Source organism: Protobothrops mucrosquamatus, unplaced genomic scaffold, assembly GCF_001527695.2.
Source record: "Protobothrops mucrosquamatus isolate PMUCROS unplaced genomic scaffold, P.Mucros_1.0 scaffold1805, whole genome shotgun sequence".
Classification (NCBI taxonomy): Eukaryota; Metazoa; Chordata; class Lepidosauria; order Squamata; family Viperidae; genus Protobothrops; species Protobothrops mucrosquamatus.
In genome coordinates this window covers 511,146-534,253 of record NW_015387942.1, presented here as the reverse complement: position 1 = coordinate 534,253, position 23,108 = coordinate 511,146, and the positions used below count along the sequence as shown (strand labels likewise).

Sequence of the window (23,108 nt, the reverse complement as noted above, 5' to 3'; positions counted from 1 at the left end):
ACTGTGCTTGGAGAAGAAACAGACTCCTTCTCAGCTGGTTCCAGCCTGGTTTCAAGGTTGTCGTGCCCTGAGGGTGACCTAGTCTAAGAAATAATTTTTACTTGCTAGGTGGCCCATGATAGCAAATGTTGTACTTCAATTCAAGAAGTACGCTTCACTTTAGACAGACATGAAATGTGAAAATGGACATAATTGTGTTCTCCCTGTCCTGGAGCATCAGAAAAAGGAATATTTTTCGGGTCCAGGCTTTCTCTGAAAAGTTACTCCAAAATACAACTTCTCCTTGCTAGGAGGCCCATGATAGCGAATGCCAAACCTCAATTCAGCAAATACACTTTTGAGACAGACAAGGAATTTTTAAAAAGGACGTGTAATTATGTTCTCCCTGGCTTGGAGAAGCAGGAAAACTAATCATTTTCTGGGTCAGGTCTTTGGGACATAACCTACTTGCTAGGAAGCCCATGATAGTGAATGCCGAACCTCAATTCAGCAAGTAAACTTCACTTTTGACACAGACTTCTAATTTTAAAAATGGACACATAATCATTTTCATCCTGGTTGGAGAAGCAGGAAAAGCAATAATTTTGTTGGTCTGGTCTTTCTCTGAGGAGTTAGTCCAAGTCATAACTTGCTAGGTTCATGACCCCATCATGGGCATGTTCGGAGGAGTTGGAAATGGGATGTCCAACAGAAGTGGCATGTTTACCTTGGCATGTTTGGAGAGGCCAGGGGCTGAGGATGATGCTGTTCCAGGCCCCTAAGACAGACACAGGGGATGGGCTGCTGACAGGCAGTGGTGGTGATAGGCAGTAAATTCCTTCTGGCGAGGAACAGCTGCCTCCCCATTCGATCCAACAGCATGGGGAGCTGAGCATAGGCAAGCTCAGAAGGGCTGCAATGCTACTCAGGAGAATGTCGTCCCACCCCTCCTCACAAGAAAGACCTGAATGGATTACTTAAGGAGAAGCCGTGGGAAGTTAGTCTTTGCCATGAACAATTATTTGTTTTGGCTTACACTCCTCATGCTTTGACTTGTGCCTTGTAGCCTGCTTTTTGCCTTTTGCTGTCCCTAGCTGTGAGGAACACCTTCTGCCTTGTGTCTTGGACTTTGCCTTTGTCTTGTGGACTACTGTTTACCCTTTGCTTTGCTCTACCTTTAGAACTGCTTGTCTTTACCCTGAGGACTGCCATATGTCTTGTGCCTGAACTTTAGATTGTGGACTAGTTTGCCTCGTAGACTCGCTTAGCCAGGTGTACTAGACTTAGAACAATGGACTTTGCCCTGTGAGCATGCTCCTACTTTGTGGACTTCCTTTGTAATATTGTTTAGGGCAGGGCTTTTCAACCAGTGGTACGGGTACCACCTGTGGTACATGGGCACCTGGCAGGTGGTACGTGACCATCCTAGAAAAATGGTAGCAGGGGAGGGGAATGAGCTGAACCGGTGGCAGCAACGCACAAACCTGAGCGAGAGATGGCTGGAGCTGCAGGGCTGTCAGGGCTCAGTGGAAGCGCCAGGATCAGCGCCAGGTTCAAGCTGGAGCTCGGCGCTGATCCTGGCACTTCTGCTGAGCCCAGAAGAAGCGCCGATCAGCTGGAATGTTGCAGCATCTCCAGGGTCTTATGATTTATATTCAAATGCTTGGCAACTGATTCATATTTATGACGGTCAAAGTGCCCCAGGGTCATGTGAAGTGACCAAAACCTGCTGCAACCACCCAGCAGACGGGGGGAATAAAAACCAAACACCCCCCCACCCCACCCCCACTGCCAATCCTCAACAGAAATGCTCAAAACAATGAAAACCTCGGACAGGAGGAAGAGCGCCGCCGGGAAGGCAGGCAGGTGTCTTGCTTGGCTGTGCCTTGGGGGCCACTTTTTTCAGTGGCATTGTAACTTCGAACAGTCACTAAGCAAACTGCTGTAAGTCGAGGACTACCTGTACTTTATCACTTTTTTCCTTTTTTTTCTTTTGGTCATCAAGTTTTTGACACCTTGCTAGGCGACTGGTGGTACTCGGATGTTGCCATATCCTAAAAGTGGTACCATGGGTGAAAAGCTCTGGTTTAGGGGACTGAGGATGACTGCCTTCAGGGTAGCGTAGTGAGCAGCTTTACCAGTCGTTGGAGGGCTGTTTGGTGGAACATTTATTGAGAGCAATAAAGGACTCTCTAGCCTGCCTTGCCTTGACTACCTGGGTCATAACACTAGGAAGTCCATGATAGTGAGAGCCAAATTCCCATTCAGCCCTAAAGCTTATCTCTTAAGACAGAACTCAAATTTGAAAAACAGACACATATTCATGTTTTCCCTGGTCTGGAGAAGGAAAACCATTTGCTTTTAGGATATGCTCTTTGTCTCAGGAGTTAGTCCAAGGCATTTCTTCTAATTGCTAGGAGGCGTATTACAGTGAATGTGTCAATGTTGTGACAAATTGAACTGAAGCCATTTTTCATTTTGTCTTCGTTGCCACAGTTTTAGTTTAGAGATCTTAGATGAAGGAGGGGGAGGGGGATGTTAAGTTTCTCAGTTAGCCATAACAATACTTCTGTGTGAGAATCAAGGTCAGTCCTGATAAGAGTTTTGGCGGGCTGAAAAGCTGGGAGGAGAGCCCATGTTTTGAAATAATTGGTGAATGTGATTTATGATAGCAATTTGGGGTGGGATTGCAACTTGTTACTTTGTAGTCTGAGAGAGGGGATTTTAGTTTTGGGTGCCGATACTTTGTTTCCTAAATAAAATGTTCTTTAAGAAAGAAATCCTTGCCTTGAAGTTCTTTTAAATGGTTTCATCTATCAGAACCATGACAGAATGCCAAATTCCCATTCAGCCAGAAAGCTTCAAATTCAAGACATTGAATTTCAAAAATTGACACATATTCATGATCTCACTGGCCTGGAGAAGCAGAAAAACATGATTTGCTCTTAGTCTGAGGAGTTAATCCAAAGCGTAACTTGTAATTACTAGGAGGCCTATTATAGCAAATGCTTAATTCCCATTCAGCCAGAAATCTTATCTTTTGAGACAGTCATCCAATTTGAAAAACAGAAACATATTCATGTTTTCCTTGGCCTGCAGAACCAGGAAAACTACGTTTTCAGGATTTCTTCTGTCTGGAGGAGTTAGTCCAAGATATATTTTCTAATTGCTAGGAGGCCCGTTATAGAGAATACCAAATTCCCATTCACCCAGAAAGCTTTAATTTTCAGACTGACATTGAATTTTGAAACAGACACATAGTCATGTTCTCACTAGCCTGGAGAAGCAGGAACATTTTTTTTAAGGATTCACTCTTTGTTTTAGGAGATTGTCCAAGGCATATTTTGTAGTTGCTAGGAAGCCCATTTTAGTGAAAGCCGAATGAAAGATAGAACAGGAGTACATGTCTGTTTCTAAATTCAATGTCTGTCTCAAAATTGAAGGTTTTGAATGGAAATTCGGTATTTGCTATAATAGGCCTACTAGTTCAGTGGACTAACTCCTCAGACAAATAGCATATTCTGGAAACTAGTGGTTTTCCTGTTTCTCGTGGGAATAAGTGTCTGTTTTTCAAATTCGAGGTCTAACACAAAATTGAAGATTTCTGGCTAAATGGGAATTCAGTATTCACTTTAATAGGCATGCTCGCAATTACAAGAAGTGCTTTGAACTAACTCCTCAGGCAAAGAGCGGATCCTGGAAACAAGGGATTTTATTGCTTCTCCAGTCCAGGGAGAATATATATACATCTGTTTTTCAAATTCAAGCTCTGTCTCAAAATTGAAACTTTCTGGTTGAATGGAAATTTGGATTTTGTTGTAATGTGATTCCTAGTAATTACAAGATACGCCTAGGACTAACTCCTCAAACAAAGAGCAGATCCTGAAAACAAGTGGTTTGCCTGCATTTCCAGGGCAAGGAGAACATGATTACGTGTCTTTTTTTCAAATTCAACTCTGTCTCAAAATTGAAGCTTTTTGGCTAAATGGGAATTCAGCATTCGTTATAATGGGCCTCCAAGCAATTAGAGAATATACCTTGGTCTAACTCATCAGAAAAAAAGCAGATCCTGAAAAGAAGTGGTTTTCCTGCTTCTTCAGGCCAGGGAGAAAATGAGCTGTGGTGGTACAGTGGTCAGGATGTAGTACTGCAGGTTACTTCTGCTGCCTGTTGGCTGCCTGCAGTTCGGCAGTTCGATTCTCACCGGTTCAAGGTTGACTCAATCTTCCATCCTTCCGAGGTCGTTGGGGGCAATATGTTTACAAACTGCTTAGAGAGGGCTGTAAAGCACTGTGAAGCGGTATATAAGCTTAAATGCTATTGCTATGCTATTGCTAATATGTGTCTATGTTTCAAATTCAATGTTTGCTTCAAAAGTGAAGCTTATTGGTGGAATGGGAATGCAGCCTTTGCTATAATGGGCCTCTTGGTAATTAAACATTTATCTCCTTAGAGCAGGGGTGTCAAACTGCTGGTCCATGGGCAGGATGCATCATAGCGAAATCATGCCCACCCCATTGCAGGCAATGGCAAAAAAGTCACGATACATCATGACACGTCACGTGATGTTGCGAGTTTGACACCCCTGCCTTAGAGATTGAGAATACAGTAAGTGAGAACATGATTACATGTCAAATATTTAAATTTGCTGTTTTTCTAAAAAAGAAAGCTCAGTGGGTAAATGGGAATTTGGCATGCATTATAATGGGCCTCATAGGAATTGCGAGTTATGCCTTGGAATATGTCCTCAGAGAAAGAGCTAATCAGTGCTCTAATATATCCAAAGAGAATTACAGTGAGGGAAAAAGTATTTGCTCCCCTGTTGATTTTGTATAGAATTATCAGTCTATAATTTTAATGGTAAGTTTATTTTAACAGTGAGAGACAGAATAACAACAAAAAAATCCAGAAAAAATACTTTCAAAAAGTTATAAATTGACTTGCATTTTAATGAGTGAAATAAGTATTTGATCTCCTATCAATCAGCAAGATTTCTGACTCCCAGGTATCTTTATTCAGGTAACAAGCTGAGATAAGGAGTACTCTCTTAAAGGGAATGCTCCTGATCTCAGCTTGTTACCTGTATAAAAGACACCTCTGTACAGAAGCAATCAATCAATCAGATTCCAAACTCTCCATCATGGCCAGACCAAAGAACTGTCCAAAGATGTCAGGGACAAGATTGTAGACCTACAAAAGGCTGGAATGGGCTACAAGACTATCGCCAATCAGCTTGGTGAGAAGGTGACAACAGTTGGTGCGATTATTCGCAAATGGAAGAAACACAAAATAACTGTCAATTTCCCTCAGTCTGGGGCTCCATGCAAGCTCTCACCTTGTGGAGTTTCAATGATCATGAGAACGGTGAGGAATCAGATCTACATGGGAGGATCTTGTCAATGATCTCAAGGCAGCTGGGACCATAGTCATCAAGAAAACAATTGGTAACACACTATGCCATGAAGGACTGAAATCCTGCAGCGCCCACAAAGTCCCCCTGCTCAAGAAAGCACATGTACAGGCCCGTCTGAAATTTGCCAATGAAGATCTAAATGATTCAGAGGAGAACTGGGTGAAAGTGTTGTGGTCAGATGAGACCAAAATCAAGCTCTTTGGCATCAACTCAACTCGCCATGTTAGGAGAAGGAGGAATGCTGCCTGTGACCCCAAGAACACCATCCCCACCATCAAACATGGAGGAGGAAACATTATGCTTTGGGGGTATTTTTCTGCTAAGGATACATGACAACTTCACCGCATCAAAGGGAGGATGGATGGGGCCATGTACAGTACTGTCAAATCTTGGGTGAGAACCTCCTTCCCTCAGCCAGGGCATTGAAAATGGGTCGTGGATGAGTATTCCAGCATGGCAATGACCCAAAACACACAGCCAAGTCAACAAAGGAGTGGCTCAAGAAGAAGCACATTAAGGTCCTGGAGTGGCCTAGCCAGTCTCTAGACCAGGGGTCGGCAACCTTAAACACTCAAAGAGCCACTTGGACCCGTTTCTCACAGAAAAGAAAACACTGGGAGCCACAAAACCCTTTTGACATCTAAAATGAAGATAACACTGTATATATCCTTTTTTTTTTTTTTTTACCTTTATGCTATGTATAAAAAAACCTACAGTGTGTTGCATTTATGAAATCAATGAACTGCTACAAAGAAAACAAATTTTTATGCAGGAGAAAGAGAGGAAAAAAACTTTCTCCTTCATCCCAACAGGTGAAAACAACTTTAGTAGCTTATCTACCATCTTTAAATATAGCATAATTATCCCCATACCTCATCTCTTAATTAAAATATTTCAAAATATTTCATTAAACCTTTACTAAAAGTCCAGTAAGGAAAACATATATTCATATTTTTCTCTCTCTCTTTCCTCTCCCTCTCCCTTTCTCTTTCCTCTCCCTCTCTCTTTCCTCTCTCTCTCTCTTCCCTCTCTCCCTTCCTCTTTCTCTTTCCTCTACCTCTCTCTGTCTCTTTCCTCTCCCTCTCCCTCTTTCTTTTCTGGGATAACTCGGGGGGGGGGGTTTACCTGTCTTGGCGTCCATTGCTCTCCTGAGGCCAGTTCACATCTGCCACAATCCAAATTCCCTGAGGGGGAAGGAAGCAGAACCCAAAGCTCTTTTCTCACTCTCTCTGCCTGGTTGAGTTGGGGGCTCCATCCCAGGACACGGCTGGGCTCTGTGGACCCCCTTGGCGAGGCACGGGTCGACCCTCCAGCTCTGACCAGTGAGCAGCACAGCCAGCCCCCGTTGGAAAACCCTCAAAGCCACTCAGCCGGGCTCCCTTCAGAGCAAAGACCCGGAGCTGAGCAGAATCAGAAAGAGACACCCCGGGGTCTTACAGAAGACCCAATTCCCTGCCCTGCCGATCTGGGGACCCCCGAGAGCCCCCCTGCAAAGCAACCTGCAGGATACTCAGGGGGAAGCCCAGCACCGGGCTGTGGGGGGAGCTGGGCTCCCAGGACCCCCTGTCCCAAGGAGAGGGCCCCCCAACATGCGCTGATCCTTCCAGGCGGCCCTTCTTCCATCGGCTCTGGAGCTCCTACAGCGCCCAGCTTCCTCCCCCCTCAGCCCCGAGCCATGCTCCCTGGGAAGCCACGGGACCCTGGCAGGTGTGGTGGGGATGGGCTGGGGAGAAGTCCTCCCGCTCTAATTGGGTCCCCCCCCTTTTCAGAAACAGCGCCCAAAAGGAAAGAACGGAACAAGCTTCCCCGCGGGGGATCCGGCACTCATTGCTTACCTCCCTTTCCTGGGTGGGGGTCCCCAGCAGATCCACCAGGCTGGTGAGAGGTCCCTTGAGAGAGCAGCTGCCGCCGCCTTCCCTCCCATCTCCCGGTGGGCTTCAGGGGAAGCATGGGACTTTGGGGGCAACTCCGAAAGGAGCCCGACCCTCAATGGGGCAGCCCCCTTTCCTGGGGCCGCGGCTTGCAGGAGGGCTGGCCCGCTGAGTGGAGGCTCCAGCGGGCCACTCCTAGGGGGGATCCCAGGGCTGCCCCGCACTGCTCCCCGGCCACATATGCCTTGGACGGGGCCAGCCCAGGAAAGGGACTTCCTGGCTGCACTTCTCCCAGGGGGCCAGATGCCCGAGTGCAGGGCCAATCAGGAACCCCGCGAGGGGGCATGTCCGCATGAGAGGGAGAGAGAGAGAGAGAGAGAGAGAGAGAGAGAGAGAGAGAGAGAGAGAGAGAGAGGAAGCGCAAGTGCCTCTCTCTCTCTCTCTGCAAATGGCGGAGGACTGGGAGCCGCAGGAGAAGGCTGAAAGAGCCACATGCGACTCCAGAGCCACGGGTTGCCGACCCATGCTCTAGACCTTAATCCCATGGAAAATCTGTGAAGGGAGCTGAAGGTTTGAGCTGCCAAATGCCAGCCTTGAAACCTTAATGACTTGGAGAGGATCTGCAAAGAGGAGTGAGACAAAATCCCTCCTCAGATGTGTGCAAACCTGGTGGAAAACTACAAGAAACGTCTGACCTCTGTGATTGCCTACAAGGATTTTGCCAACAAGTACTAAGTCATGTTTTACGAAGGGGTCAAATACTTATTTCACTCATTAAAATGCAAATCAATTTATAACTTTTGTGAAATGCATTTTTCTAGATTTTTTGTTGATATTCTATCTCTCACTGTTAAAATAAACCTACCATTAAAATTATAGACTGATCATTTCTGTGTCAGTAGGCAAATGTACAAAATCAGCAGCACTTTTTCCCCCTCACTGTAACATGAATTAGAATGTGATAAGAGTAGTAAAAGGATTGATATGTAAATTGTAATATAGTTACACAGACACAAGTATACACAAATTTCTTTTACTCTGTATTTTTGCCATTATTTATACATTTGCTCTACTGAAATATAAATGACAGGACTTTGATTCCTCCCAAATTCAGATTCACAGTAGATGCAAAGATGCAATAAGTTTTAATATTAGTTGTTTATATAAAACATTTCCTCCCAAAATAACTATACAAACTGTTCATACAAAAATAGATAATTTAATGATTTTATAGAAACAAAATTAAAATACAAATTATATTTTATGTTGTACATTTTTACTGACAGATAAAATTGGACTCTTCTAACAATGCAATATATAATCCTACAAAGAGATGTCAGATATTATATTAAGCTTCAGTTTATATGTAGCTCATGAAGAATTTAGCATAAAAACATCTATGATAATATATTTGATTCATTTTTTTTACTATCCCTTTTCTAAACTACACATTTATAATTTAAGGAAAATGAACATGTATTCTACTTTGATAATATTTAACCTGAAATATATGCTCAAACAAATATAGTTGGAAATGTGGAATGTATCTTAATTAAGGACAATTCAACTAATATAACATAAAATAGAGATTACACTCAAAAAATTAAATGTTTAATTCAAGAAACTGCTTTTGCAGTAATGATTATTTCAGTTATAAAATTCATTTCCAATAAAAATTTAGAGAATCATATGGATAAAATGTAGTACAATGTATTGTAGTAATTTAAATATGGTAACAAGCATATTTTCCCAAACCATTAAGAGTCTTCTATATTTATTAATCAACCCTCTCCTTCAATATGCACATATTAAATTATCTTTCTGCTCCACATTTAGTAAAGTATACCTAACCCATGAGAAATATTACTTCACTAGCAAAGAAATGATAGATTTCCAAATAGAAAAGTGAATTTTCTTAAATCAATTCATTAACAAATGGTATAGTTTAAAAAAAAAAAGATTATATTTATATTCATCAATTCATCAGACAGACAGCCAGAAGACAGCCAGACAGAAGTCAAACTAGCTTCAAGATAGTTGGTCTCAGGAATCTTTCAAGTGTGAAACTGAGTTATGGAAAGGGAAATCTACACTTTTGAGTTGTGCTATTTTTAAATATTTATACACTTACAGGACTTCAAAAGCATAAGAATCTTAGAAAAACAATTCTCAGGACAAAGTTTATTATCATGTTAGATTGAGGTGCTGTATTTTTTTTTTTTAAGATTTGTTCACACACATTCCTCCCCAAATGGCATTAGAGGAAGTCAAGGTCCAAAAACTATATAATTTGGTTGGCCAGCAAGTCTTCCAATATTTGTGAATCTCCCCCCCCCCCAAAAAAAAGCAAAGACGTTTTAAAACTATATAGGAACAGCAAAATCCACAATCCCAAGCATAAATGTATGCAACTTTCATACCCTAATTCTTTCAGAATGATGTAATCTCAGCACGAGAGAGAGAGAGAGAGAGAGAGAGAGAGAGAGAGAGAGAGAGAGAGAGAGAGAGAGAGAGAGAGAGAAGTAGGGTATATATGTACATTGCAAATGTATATTACCGTATAAATGTAACCAATATGTTCAGATCAAATCTTATTTTCTCTATGTTACAGGATGTCTTAAATAAACAAAGATAAACTGCATTTTTATCTTGATCTGTAAGAATTTCATTACAAATTTTCTTATGGGTCAACTTCTTATTTTTTGTTCCTTACAACAGGGGTCCCCAACCCCGGGTCTGCAGCATGCCAGCAACTGGTCCGCACAAACAAGCGAAGCCCCATTCATGGGATGCAGGTAGTAAGCAAAACTCTGGTCTGTTGAAAAGCCTTTCTCCATGGCACCGGTCCCTGGTACCCAAAAGGTTGGGGATCTCTGCCTTACAATATCACAAAAGTAAACAAAGGTATACAGTATTTTTCCCTGACCTGCAAGAATTCCAATACAAATTTTCCTATGGGATTTACCCAGGGATTCTAAGATAATCACAATTGCAACCCTCTCAAATTTCATACTCTGTCTTACAGAGCAGAAAGCCACAAATTAGGGATACTAATATTAAAAGAGCAAAACCAAACAATACATTAAATACAGTAAATATTTTGCATTTTTTAAAAACTATAACCAGTATTTTCCAAGAAAACCATTCACAATTGTTCAAATAAATTAACTTGAAATTGTATAAGCTATTGTATTGTAATTTTATTTGTAAACAATGTAATAGTTCCAGTCTTCCACTATTCACCTTCTTGAGTTGATAATATGAACCAGCTTCTGAATTTTTTCATTGTTTCTTAAAACATTAGCTCTCTTAGTATAAATCTTGTCTTCTTCATCTTTGATCAATTGATCCAACTCAGTAAGATCTATTTTTAAAGGCTCCACAACACCATCTGTGATTCTGAAAAAGATAAAAACAGCAAACTATACATTGTAAAATTAATGTAAGTCTGTCCTGGATACTGTATATCAGGGATCCCCAACCCCCGGGCCGCAGCCCACTACTGGGCTGAGGCCTATTCAAAATAGGGCTGCGTAAGAGGTGGGCCGGTGTGTGCGCGCAGCTCCATTTGCATGAGCAGCGCTCCAAAGGCTTCTTTTCTCTTGTGTGAGTGGGGCTGTGCACGCATGCACCAGCTCACCATTCATGTGGCCTGGTTCCCCTCCCCCCCCAAGCTGGGCTGCCAAGCCACCTGCCCCCAAGAGAGCAGAGGCTGAGTGGGACAAACATCCCCTGCTCAGTTTTATTGATTCATTGAGGCTACCTGCGCAGGACACCCAATCCACTTTTGGAATGTCGGGAAACCTCAATGAATGAGCACAAGACTGCGCCCCCAAAGATTTTTCTTCTCCATGCCAAAAGCTTTTGCAAACGGATGAAAGGCTTTGGGAGAGCAATCTCGTGCTGCTTCAGGCCTTCCATCCCTTTGCAAAAGTTTTTGGCTTGGAGAAGCCTGAAGGAGTGTGAAATCACGCCCCAAAGATTTCTCTCTTGTGTGAGTAGAGCTGTTTGCATTGGTGCATGCCAGCCTAACACTCGCCTGGTTCCCCTCTCCTCACCCAAGCTGGGCCATCCAGCCACAAAGGTTGGGGACTGCTGCTATATATAATTACATTTGATTCAAAGAAAGTTGGAAGAAAATGAGCTCACAGCATATATACCGGTAATCCTCAGCTTACAACCATTTGTTTGAGGACTGTTAAAATTACAATGGCACTGAAGAAAGGAACTCGTGACTTCTGCCTGAAGTTCTGATTGTTGCAGTGCCCCTGTAGTCATGTGACCAAAATTCAGGCGCTTGGCAATGCATCCATTCTTATGTGCTATCTCCCTTGGACAATTCCACTGACTCTTCCTCAGAGGCCGGCTCAAGGGAGGATGAGTTCATTCCTGGCACATCAGGGACTGGGTTTATTAATGACCCTGAACGGCCAGCTGAAAGAGATTTACAGGTTTCAGCTGAGGACAGCTTGCAGGGTCAAATGGTCAGTGAAGATGAGGAAGAGGAGCTGCCTTCTCTTCTCTGTGGTAGATCTGAGAGCATGCAGAGCAGAGACAGGAGCAGCGGAGATCTGCCAGATTACTCAGGAGAAGACTCCACCCATCTTGATGTGCTACACCGGAAAGCTATTTATCATGGCAGGCAGAGGGAGGCATTGTTGGGAACATGTTTGGTTTATGGCTGTGTGTTCCTTGTGCTTCCAGCTTGACTTTGTGCCTTGGAGACTCTGAACCTCTCTTGCCTAGTGAGCTCTTGTGGACGTATTTCAGTTCAACCTGGTGGAATTAAGTTTGATTGGTGGACATTTGTTGGAGCAACTTTCCATTTGTTTTATAGACTATTGGCTGTTGTTTGGTGGATTAACCTTGGCCTGTTTGTGGCTGGATTTATTTGGGACAATTCTGAGGCTGGGTGAAGGGAATTGCTGGGGAATAGTAATAAACCTTTCAAAATCACACTTTTGTCTGTGTGTGAGTAAATGGGGCATCAAAGTTTCTTCCCAGCCCATTTTCTCCAGAAGGAAAGCCCTGTTTGTTGGACATTGTGGAGCAATTGCAAGCTGACAATGCCCAGCTGGTCCAGCAAATAACTCTCCTTTCCAACTAGTTGGTGCAATTGCAGGCATCTGAACGTTCATGAGCCCGCCGTTAAGTGCCCAGTTGCTATCCCAGATAAGTTTGATGGGAACTGTGCCCAATTCCCAGGGTTTTTTGGACAATGTCAGCCATTCATGAGCCTGAGACTGGATAATTTTCAAACTGAAGGTGGGGTTCATTATCAGTCTCTTGACGGGACCAACAGCCTGGTGAGTGACCCGGCTCCTCACACAACCCAGTCAGTTGTTGGATGACTATGCTGGTTTTTGCCTCCAAATGAAGGCCATGTTAGAAGACCCTGTCAAGGTGCAAACAGCTAATTGGCAGCTGCAGGAGTTGAAGCAGGGGCATCACCCAGTAAGCAAATACATCTCTGACTTCTGGCTTATCAGTCAGGATTGTGAGGAGGCCCTAATGGACCAATTCCAGGAGGGCTTGTCGTTTGAGATTTTGGACGAGTTGGCCCGGACGGACTGTCCTAGCACTGTGCAAGCCTTAATGCACCTGAGCTTATGCATAGATGGTCAACTCCAGCAGCAAAGGGTGTGGCTACGAGGGGTGATCACTGCAATACCCACAGAGTTTTGCAAGGAGCCTCAAACCCCGAGGAACCCATGCAAGTGGGAACCCATGCACCTTACAGAGGCAGAAAAGGATCGGAGGCGCAGAGTAGGCTTGCGCCTGTACTGTGGAGGCCCCAGTCACTTAGCCGCCAAGTGTCCCACAAAGAAAACACTAGCAAAGGCAACTTAAATGGCTCACCAGATCAGGCCAGGTGTTAATGCCGCTGATTACACCAACTCGACATTTGGTGGTGGCCATGACGTTGACTCTGACTGGAGGTGAGAAAGTTCTCATGCAAGCCATGGTGTCCTTGGCAATGACCACGAACTTCATGAGTACCACTTTTGCCACAAAGTGGACGGTGCCACAGCATAAGGTAGCCCCACCTATTTTGATGGAAACCATTGACAGCCATCCACTTCAGGCGGGTCCTGTAGCCACGTCTACCGAGCCTCTGCAGATGCGGATGGGAAACTATATGGAGTGGTTGGAGTTCTATGTGGCGGCTGCTCCACATTTTTCAATACTGCTGGGACTGGAATGGCTCCAAGCACATTACCCACAGATCGTGTGGTTGGATGAGGTCATTTAGCTGAATAATCCTAAGTATCATTCTCATTGGCTTCATGTATGTGCGGTGGAGAAATCACCCACTTTGTCTTTCGATCTTCCCTTGGAAATCACAGATTTTGCTGACGTGTTTGGGGAGAAAGAGGCCTAGCAGCTCCCACCACATCAGCCCTACGATTGTCCTATCAACCTGGTTCCGAACGCCAAGCTTCCAGTGGTTCAGCTTTATTTCTTGTCTGAGCCTGAGCTCGAGGCCTTCAAAGACTCTATTGAGAAGAACTTGTGGAAGGGTTTCATCCATCCATTGACATCCTCTTTGGCAGTTCTGCTCCTCTTTGTAAAGAAAAGGTCAGGGGAACTGAGACTTTGTTGTGATTACTCTAAGCTCAACGGCATTACCATGAAGAACCGGTACCTGCTCCTGCTAATTTCAGAACTCACGGAGCGGTTAAGGCAGGCATGGATCTTCACGAAGTTGGACTTGCGGGGGGCTTAAAATTTGGTGAGAATCTGCAAAGGGGATGAGTAGAAGCTGGTTTTGAATACACGGTAATGCCGTTTGGACTCACCAATGTCCCTGCCGTGTTCATGCATCTCATGCATGACATGTTTCGGGATCTCTTGGACACCTTTGTGGTAATCTACTTAGATGACATCCTGGGTTGTCGGCCAAAGAACACTGGTTCCATGTGTGAACGGTATTCCAGTGCTAGCGAGAAAACCATCTCTTTGCAAAGTGCAAGAAGTGCATTTTGCACAAACCACCATTGACTTTTTGGGCCACTGGATTTCATCTAAGGGCATTGCCATGGACCCAAAAAAGATCGAGGCCCTGCAGTCTTGGCAACCTCTGCTTTGAGTGAAGGACATCCAGAGACTCCTGGGGTTTGCAAATTATTATTGGACATTTATTCCCCGGTTTGCTGTGATGACTTGGTTGCTGCAGAAAGGAGTGCTGTTCACATGGGAGGGTCGGTTGAGCAGCATGCCTTCAAGTTTCTGAAGAAGGCTTTTTCTACGGATCCCATTCTTCACCATCCCGACTTGTTAGGACCGTTCATGGTGGAGACGAACGCGTCAGATGTTGCAGTGGGGGTGGTGTTCCTACAGGCCCCCTTGAACTCAAAGCAGCTTTTCCCTTGTGCTTACTACTCATGCAAGCTCAACCCTGCCAAGTGAAACTATACACTCTGGGATAAGGAGTTGCTGGTGGTCAAGGTGGCATTTGAGGTGTGGCGATGCCACTTAGAAGGGGCTCAGCACCAGATTGAAGTGTGGATGGGTGATTGGAACTGGGAGCACCTGCAGACGGCCAGGAAGCTCACCCAGCGGTAGATCTGATGGTCTCTCTTCTTCACTTGCTTCAATTTTCGAGTAATTTATACTCTGGGAGGTCTTCTTCATGGTCGCCCCTCCAAGGCGACTTTCAACCCCTTTCAGGGTCCCCGGTGGGAGAAAACCAGATGGCTTTGGGAGTGATCACTCCGCACGTCTGCCAGCGCATCAATCCGGAACCGGAAGCCTCCACTGAATTTCATTTTATTAGATAGCACCCAATGTTCAAGTCTGTCAACATCTTTCTGTATCTTAAGCCTATCTTCTGGAGTGTTGGCTATTCCTGCCAGCTTGGTGTCATCGGCAAATTTGATGAATTTCCATCTATCCCCTCATCCAAATCATTGATGAAGATGTTGAAGAACACTGGGCCCAGAACAAAGCCCTGGGGCACCCCACTACACACTTCCCTCTATGTAGATGCAGTTCCACTGAGGACGACACACTGAGTATGGCTGGGCAGCCAGTTACAAATCCATCTGGTGGTGATGCTGTCTGACCTACATTTTTCTATTTATCAAGTGGTAGGTTGTGGTCTACTTTATCCAATGCCTTACTGAAGCCCAAATAAATTATATCCACAGCGTTCCTCTGATGCACTAATTTTGTCACTTTGTCAAAGAATGCAATAAGATTTGTCTGGCATGATGTGTTTTTGACAAACCCATGTTGGCTTTTGGTTATGACTTTGTTTGCCTCTAGGTGTTTGCTGATTCATTGCTTGATTATCTTTTCTGGTATTATAATCTGGGATTATCCTCCCAGATATTGAGGTCAGGCTGACAGGTCTATAGTTTCTTGGATCCATTTTTTCCTTTTTTGAAGATGGGAACTACATTAGCTCTTTTCCAGTAGTTTCCCAGTGCTCCAGGATCTTTGAAAGATATAGTTCAGTGGTTCTGAAATCACATCTGCCAATTCCTTCAGAACCTTGTGGTACAGTCCATCTGGTCCTGGTGATTTGAACTCATCTAGGATGGAGAGGTGCCCTCTTACCATTTTCTTGCCTATTTTAACTTGTGTTTCTGTTTTTTACGATATTGTTTTTGATAGGTTGGACTGTTTTTTCTCTTTGTGTAAAGAAGGATGCAAAAAACAAGTTAAGTAGTTTTACTTTTTTCCTGTTGCTTGTCACCTTGCCATTTTCTCCCACTAGTGGACCAATCATTTCCTTAACATTTTTCTTGTTTGCCAATTGAATCAGAGCAGGTTTTCTATTCATCAGTGCAGATATGGTGTGTTCAATAAAGTTTTGCATTAGAGATTGGAATGTCCCACCTATGCTTACTTCATTGGGCTCATCAGTTGAAACCTTGGGGAAGGGTATCCATGGACTTTATTACAGATCTTCTGAAATCGCAGGGAACCCCGACAGTTGGTGGTGGACATGTTCACTAAGATGGCCCATTTCATGTCATGTGTGGGGTTGCCTACAGCATGGGAGATGGTGCAGCTGTTTGTGTGTTATTTTCTGGCTGCATGGCTTACCTGAGAATGTGGTGTCAGATCAAGGTACCCAGTTCATAGCCCACTTTTGGTGGGCACTCTTGGAACTTTTCTAGGTGCAGGTGTGTCTCTCGTCCTCTCATCATGCGGAGTCAGACGGAGGGATGGAATGGATGAATGCTGTGCTGGAACAATATTTATATTACTATGTGAATTTTCATCAGGACAATTAGATGGATCTGCGAGCGCTGGCAGAATTTGTGTACAATGCCCAGCATGCTTTGACACGCATGTCTCTGTTCTTGGTGACCTACAGGTTTCATCTGCATTTGTTCCCGCTGACCATGGTGGATTCTCTGATGCCCGTGGCTGCAGACTTCCTGCAAGAAATCACCGCTGTGCACCAAGTGTTGCGGGAAGAATTAGAGCAAGCCAAGGAGGACTATAAAGAGTTTGCAAATCAACACCATTGAGATGTGCCTCCCCTGGCAGTCGGTGACCACATCTGGCTCTCCACATGGCACCTACCCACAATGATACTGTCTGTCAAACTTGACCACTGCTTCCTAGGCCCCTTCCCAGTGGAAGCAGTCATCAACCCAGTGGCACACCATTTGAGCCTGCCTGCCCAAATGTGCATCCACCTGGCATTCTACTAGTCCTTGCTTGTGCCTGCTGAACCTGCAAGCCCTCACCGATCGTTGAATTCTCTGCTGGAGCTGGTCAGTGCAGGGGGAGCCAGAATATGAGGTGGCATGCATTGTGGATTCCCGTATTCTCCGGGACGTCTGCAATATTTAGTGGACTGGAAGAGCTATGGCCCTGAGGATGTCGTGGAAAGATGCCAATGCTATGTATGCCCCTCATTTGGTTTGTGCGTTCCACCATCAGTATTCATGGAAACCTGGCCCGGGGAGCTCCAGAAGGATGGGCCATGCCGGGGGGGGGGGGTGGATAGTGTGATGGACAACTCCTCTGACTCTTCCTTGGAGGCCGGCTCAAGGATGAATTCATTCCTGGCACATCAGGGACTGGGTTAATTAATGACCCTGAACAGCCAGCCAAAAGAGATTTACAGGAGGCTTCAGCTGAGGACCACTTGCAGGGGCAAATGGTCAGTGAAGATGAGGAGGAGGAGCTACCTTCTGTGGTAGATCTGAGTGTCATGGTTCCGACTAATGAAACACTTCAAAGAACTTCCAGGCATTGTTTATCCTAAAAAGTCTTTTTATTCATGTGACAAAATGTTGGCACGGCATGAAGAGGGGATGCTAAGACCTGAAATCTCCACTCCCCCGAGCAGTTATTTTTGCTAGCATTTTCCCTCCCTTATTTTGCTGTCATGATTTACGTTCTCCAATTAGTTTGAAGGGCAAAGGTTCTCTTCCGTTTGCAACTCATACATTCTTCCTCCTCCCCTCCCAGCGTCTTCTGAGTTAACTCTAAAAATACCACACAGCTCTGCATATTTTGTCAGAGCAAGAACATCCAATGTTAGTTTTGTGATTCCGTGCCAGCCTGTGTTCCCAACAGCTGAGTCTGAGGAATCTGAGGAGGAGGCCTTTGAGAGGCCGTCAGGGTCAGAGGGAGGCTCTGATGAATTACAGGACTCACGGCTTGATGAAGAGCCTGGCCCCTCCAGTCGTGTTTCTGATGAAGCTCAGCTGTGTGAGGAGCATGAGTCAGATTCGGAAGGCTCACACCTGGACTTGCTAATTGATGCTCGCAGACGTCGTCAATTAGTGAGAGAAAAACAACAGCAGTCAATGCGACAACTCCAAAGTAAAAGGAGAAGGCAATGAGAGGCAACACCCTGGGACTGCTGTATAAAAAGGGGAGGTGTGGGCGGTGCTGGTTGCTGAAGGCAACCGTTTGCAAAGTGCTTCTTGGAATCCTGGTCTGCTCGTCTTGTTTGCAACGTGTTCCTGTGGACTATTTCCTTCCTTTGGACTTGAGTTTTGCTGTTTGTGTTTTGGACTTATTGACAGGTTTGTCACCCAAATAAAAGGGATTTTGTTTTGTTTTAAAGTCTCCAGCCTATTGTATCAGCAGGGGTTTGGTCCTTGTGCCTCTAACAAGGACGGCAATAGGCTGGNCTGTTTTCATGGGACAATGCCGCTTGTATATCAGTGTGAAAGCAGATGATTTCCCCACTGACCGGGATAAAGTGGGGTTTATGATAAGCATGCTCTCTGGTTCTGCAGCTCGTTGGGGCACACCCTTGCTAGCCCAACCTAGTCCATTGATGGACAACTTTGTGGGGTTTTGTGAGTACATGCGGTTAATGTATGAAGATCCGATCAAGACCCAGACAGCTACCCGGCGTTTGAAGGCTCTGAGGCAAGGCCAACGCCCCCTGCAGGGCTATATCAGCGAATTTCGGCTGCTTAGCCAGGATTCAGCCTGGAATGAGGCTGCGCTCATGGACGCTTTCCAGGACGGTTTGTCGGAGGAGATGCTGGATGAGCTGGCCCGTGTTGATATTCCCCCGGACCTTACTGGGCTCATTCATATCTGTCTGCGGATTGACGCCCGGCTGCAGCAGCGGAGTCGCCGTGCCATCCCAGAGACCCGTACGGCCCCCGTTGTGAGTGCGACCCCGGTCCAGAGGGAGGAGCCAATAGAGTTAGGTGCTGCCAGACCTCATCTATTGGTGGCAGAGATGAAATGGCGATGTTCGGGGGAGGGGTTGTGTTTTTACTGTGGGGACCCTGGGCATTTGGCCGCTTTCTACCCCAAGAAGCAACGAGGGGCGTCTGTGACGGAGCTTGTCCCAAGACTGCCATCGGCTCCCCTATCGGGAAACAGCCCACGCCCGACCTGAAAGGCCTTTTGGGTCGGGCGTCCCGCACCTCCGAGCCACACCCTTCTGATGCTGCCCACGGACCCCCAAAACATTTGATCTTGGAGGCGTGCCTGATTCTTCCTAAGTTGCCCAAGGGGATTCCTGTCCATACGTTGATTGACTCTGGGGCCACTACGAACTTTATAGACGCAGCATTTGTGGCTAAATTGGCGATTTCCCCAATGTTAGTGGAGACCATTGATGGTCGAGTGCTTCGGTCTGGGCCAATTAAGGCTGCCACGCAACCGCTATGTATGGCCATCAGTACACATGAGGAGGCCATCCAGTTTTATATCACCTCAGACCTGCATTTCCCTGTGGTCTTGGGAATGGCGTGGCTTCGAGCGCATGACCCACAGATTTATTGGTCACAGAACTTGGTCACCTTTCCAAGCTTGCAGTGCGTGGACCACACCCGCCACATCTGTGCCGGTCAGGTAGAGGGGCCCATGGGGGTCTCCTTACCCTCTGAATTGGCGGATTATGCTGATGTGTTCAGCGAGACAGAGGCGGATCAATTGCCCCCGCACAGGCCCTATGACTGCCCCATTGACTTAGTCCCTGACGCGCCTCTCCCAGTGGGGCGTTTGTATTCCATGTCGGACCCCGAGTTGGCCGCGTTGCGAGACTTTTTGGACAAGAATTTGGCCTGGGGTTTTATTCGGCCCTCGTCCTCGCCAGTGTCCGCACCCGTACTCTTCGTCAAGAAAAAGTCCGGTGAATTGCGGCTGTGCTGTGATTATCGGAAATTGAATGCCATCACGGTGCGCAACTGATACCCGCTGCCCCTCATCCCCGAACTCTTGGACCGGCTCCGTGAGGCAAAGATCTTCACAAAACTGGACTTGCGTAGAGCTTATAAACTTGTCAGAGTTCGGTCAGGTGATGAGTGGAAGACGGCGTTTGGTACTCGGTACAGGCACTTCGAGTACACGGTGATGCCATTTGGCCTGACTAATGCCCCTGCCGTGTTCCAGCACTTTATGAACGATATTTTCCGGGACTTGTTAGATCAGTTCATTGTGATATACCTGGACGACATCCTGATCTATTCCCCATCGCGAGAGGTGCATCATCAGCATCTCCGTCAGGTCCTGCAGCGGCTCCGAGAACATCGGCTGTATGCTAAATTAGAGAAGTGTCAGTTCTACAAGACGACTATAGAGTTCTTGGGTCACTGTATTTCTCCTGAGGGCATCACCATGGAGCCGAGTAAGGTTGAGTCTCTGCAGAGTTGGCAACCCCCACATCGTGTGAAGGATGTCCAGCGACTTCTTGGGTTCGCCAACTATTATCGGACTTTCATCCGCGGGTTTGCTACCATGACAGTCCCCCTTACTCGGCTCCTGCAGAAAAAGACTCGGTTCCAGTGGGACGCTCGAGAACAACAGGCTTTCCAGGCTTTGAAGGAAGCCTTCATGAAGGAGCCCATCCTGAAGCATCCTGACCCACAATGGTCGTTTGTCGTGGAGGCGGATGCCTCTGACATTGCCATTGGGGCGGTGTTACTTCAGGAGACGATGCCCAGTGGTGCCCTCTTCCCTTGCGCGTACTATTCACGGAAATTGAATCCGGCGGAGCGCAACTATATCATCTGGGAGAAGGAGCTACTGGCCATTAAAGTGGCGTTCGAGGTCTGGAGGCATCATCTGGAGGGGGCGCGTCATCAAATCGAGGTCCAGACGGACCATAAGAATTTGGAAAGCCTGCAGACCGCTCAGAAATTGAACCAACGCCAGATCTGGTGGTCTCTCTTCTTTGCGAGGTTCAATTTCCGGGTGACATACGTACCCAGCGGTCACAATCAAAGAGCGGATGCTCTGTCCAGGAAGCCCGAATATTCCCGAGCAGAAGACAAGCTTCTGCCCGGGACAGTGCTCCCTATCGAGTCTTTTGCTACGGTGCGGGAAGCAATATACGGGCTCAGATTCGGGAGGCCCAGCAGCAGGATGGGTGGGTGGCTCAGCGAAAGAAGGAGGTGGGGCCCAATTCCCCATGGACAGTCACGGATGGACTCCTCCACTATCGTGATCGGCTCTATGTTCCTGGAGGGCCGCTCAGGGGACTCATCCTCAGCCAGTGTCACGACAATCCGGCGGCGGGGCATTTTGGCCTGTTCAAGACCCTGAACTTGGTCTCCCGTACCTTCTGGTGGCCCTGAGTCCGACACGACGTCCAGACCTACGTCTCATCTTGTATCCCATGTAGGCAGGTCAAGTCAGCGACAGAGGCCCCACCCGGACTACTGCAGCCCTTGCCGACACCCAAAAGACCCTGGGGGGCTGTGTCCATGGACTTGCTGACGGACTTACCCCCGTCTTCTGGAATCACGGCTGTGTTCGTGGTGGTGGACATGCTGACCAAGATGGTGCATTTCATCCCATGCCGTGGCTTGCCGTCTGCCCGCGCCACCGGTCGCATGTTCATCCAGCAGGTGTTCCGGCTGCATGGTCTTCCTGATAGGGTTGTGTCCGATAGAGGGGCCCAGTTCACAGCCCGTTTCTGGCAGGGGTTGATGCAGGCATTGGATGTCAAGATCTGCCTCTCGTCTGCACATCATCTCCAAACTGACGGAGGAACCGAGAAGGTCATCGGGATCCTGGAGCAATATCTGTGCTGCTATGTCAATCAGCAGCAGAACAATTGGGTGGACTATCTGGCAGTGGCTGAGTTTGCATTCAATAACTCCTAGCACACCTCCACGCAGATGACCCCATTCTTAGCCAATGTGGGCTATCACCCTCGGTTTTTCCCTCTTTCCCCATTAGACGCACCGGGACCACCAGCGAACGACTACATGGCAGAGTTACAGGCGATCCATCGATTGGTGCAGCGATAGTTGGAGAAGGCCAAAGCTGACTACAAAAGGTTTGCTGATCGGTCGAGGCGGGATACGCCTCCACTATCGGTGGGAGACTGGGTATGGCTGTCCACCAGGAACCTACCGTCAACCCGGCCAGTCAAGAAATTAGACCACCGATATGTAGGACCGTTCCCCATTGAGGCTGTCATCAATCCAGTCGCCTATCGCTTAACTCTGCCACGTTCCATGCGGGTACATCCGGTCTTTCACCGCTCTCTGTTGGTCCCTGAGCAACCGGCGTGTCCACTCCGCTGAGCCAAACCTCCCCCACCAGAACAACGTGATGGAGACAGTGCTCCCGAGTACGAGGTTGCCAGCATTCGGGACTCCCGTTGGGTGAAAGGTCGCTTCCAGTATCTGATTGAATGGAAAGGTTACAGACTGAAGGAGTTCACCTGGGAGGATGCGACCATCATTCATGCTCCTGCTTTGGTGACCGCCTTTCATGACCAATGCCCATCCCGACCGCATCCGGATTGCCAGACCTGGGGGAAAGGCCCTGCGGTGCGGGATAGTGTTGTGATTCCGTGCCAGCCTGTGTTCCCAACAGCTGAGTCTGAGGAATCTGAGGAGGAGGTGGAGGAGGCCTTTGAGGGGTCGTCAGGGTCAGAGGGAGGCTCTGATGAATTACAGGACTCACGGCTTGATGAAGAGCCTGGCCCCTCCAGTCGTGTTTCTGATGAAGCTCAGCTGTGTGAGGAGCATGAGTCAGATTCGGAAGGCTCACACCTGGACTTGCTAATTGATGCTCGCAGACGTCAATTAGCGAGAGAAAAACAACAGCAGTCAATGCGACAACTCCAAAGTAAAAGGAGAAGGCAATGAGAGGCAACACCCTGGGACTGCTGTATAAAAAGGGGAGGTGTGGGCGGTGCTGGTTGCTGAAGGCAACCGTTTGCAAAGTGCTTCTTGGAATCCTGGTCTGCTCGTCTTGTTTGCAACGTGTTCCTGTGGACTATTTCCTTCCTTTGGACTTGAGTTTTGCTGTTTGTGTTTTGGACTTATTGACAGGTTTGTCACCCAAATAAAAGGGATTTTGTTTTGTTTTAAAGTCTCCAGCCTATTGTATCAGCAGGGGTTTGGTCCTTGTGCCTCTAACAAGGATGGCAATAGGCTGGGATAGAA

General features: G+C 46.6%; 1 protein-coding gene across 1 annotated transcript in view; it reads right to left on the bottom strand.

Moving 5' to 3' along the window:
- Window positions 1-10,381: 10,381 nt before the first annotated feature.
- TRAF3IP1 (TRAF3 interacting protein 1) overlaps window positions 10,382-23,108 on the bottom strand; it is a 142,068-nt gene continuing 129,341 nt past the window's right edge. The window contains exon 15 of the mRNA XM_015823241.1: window positions 10,382-10,662. Within this exon, the coding sequence (XP_015678727.1) occupies window positions 10,503-10,662 (160 nt within the window). The 3' untranslated portion in view covers window positions 10,382-10,502. The remainder of the gene's footprint in view (window positions 10,663-23,108) is intronic.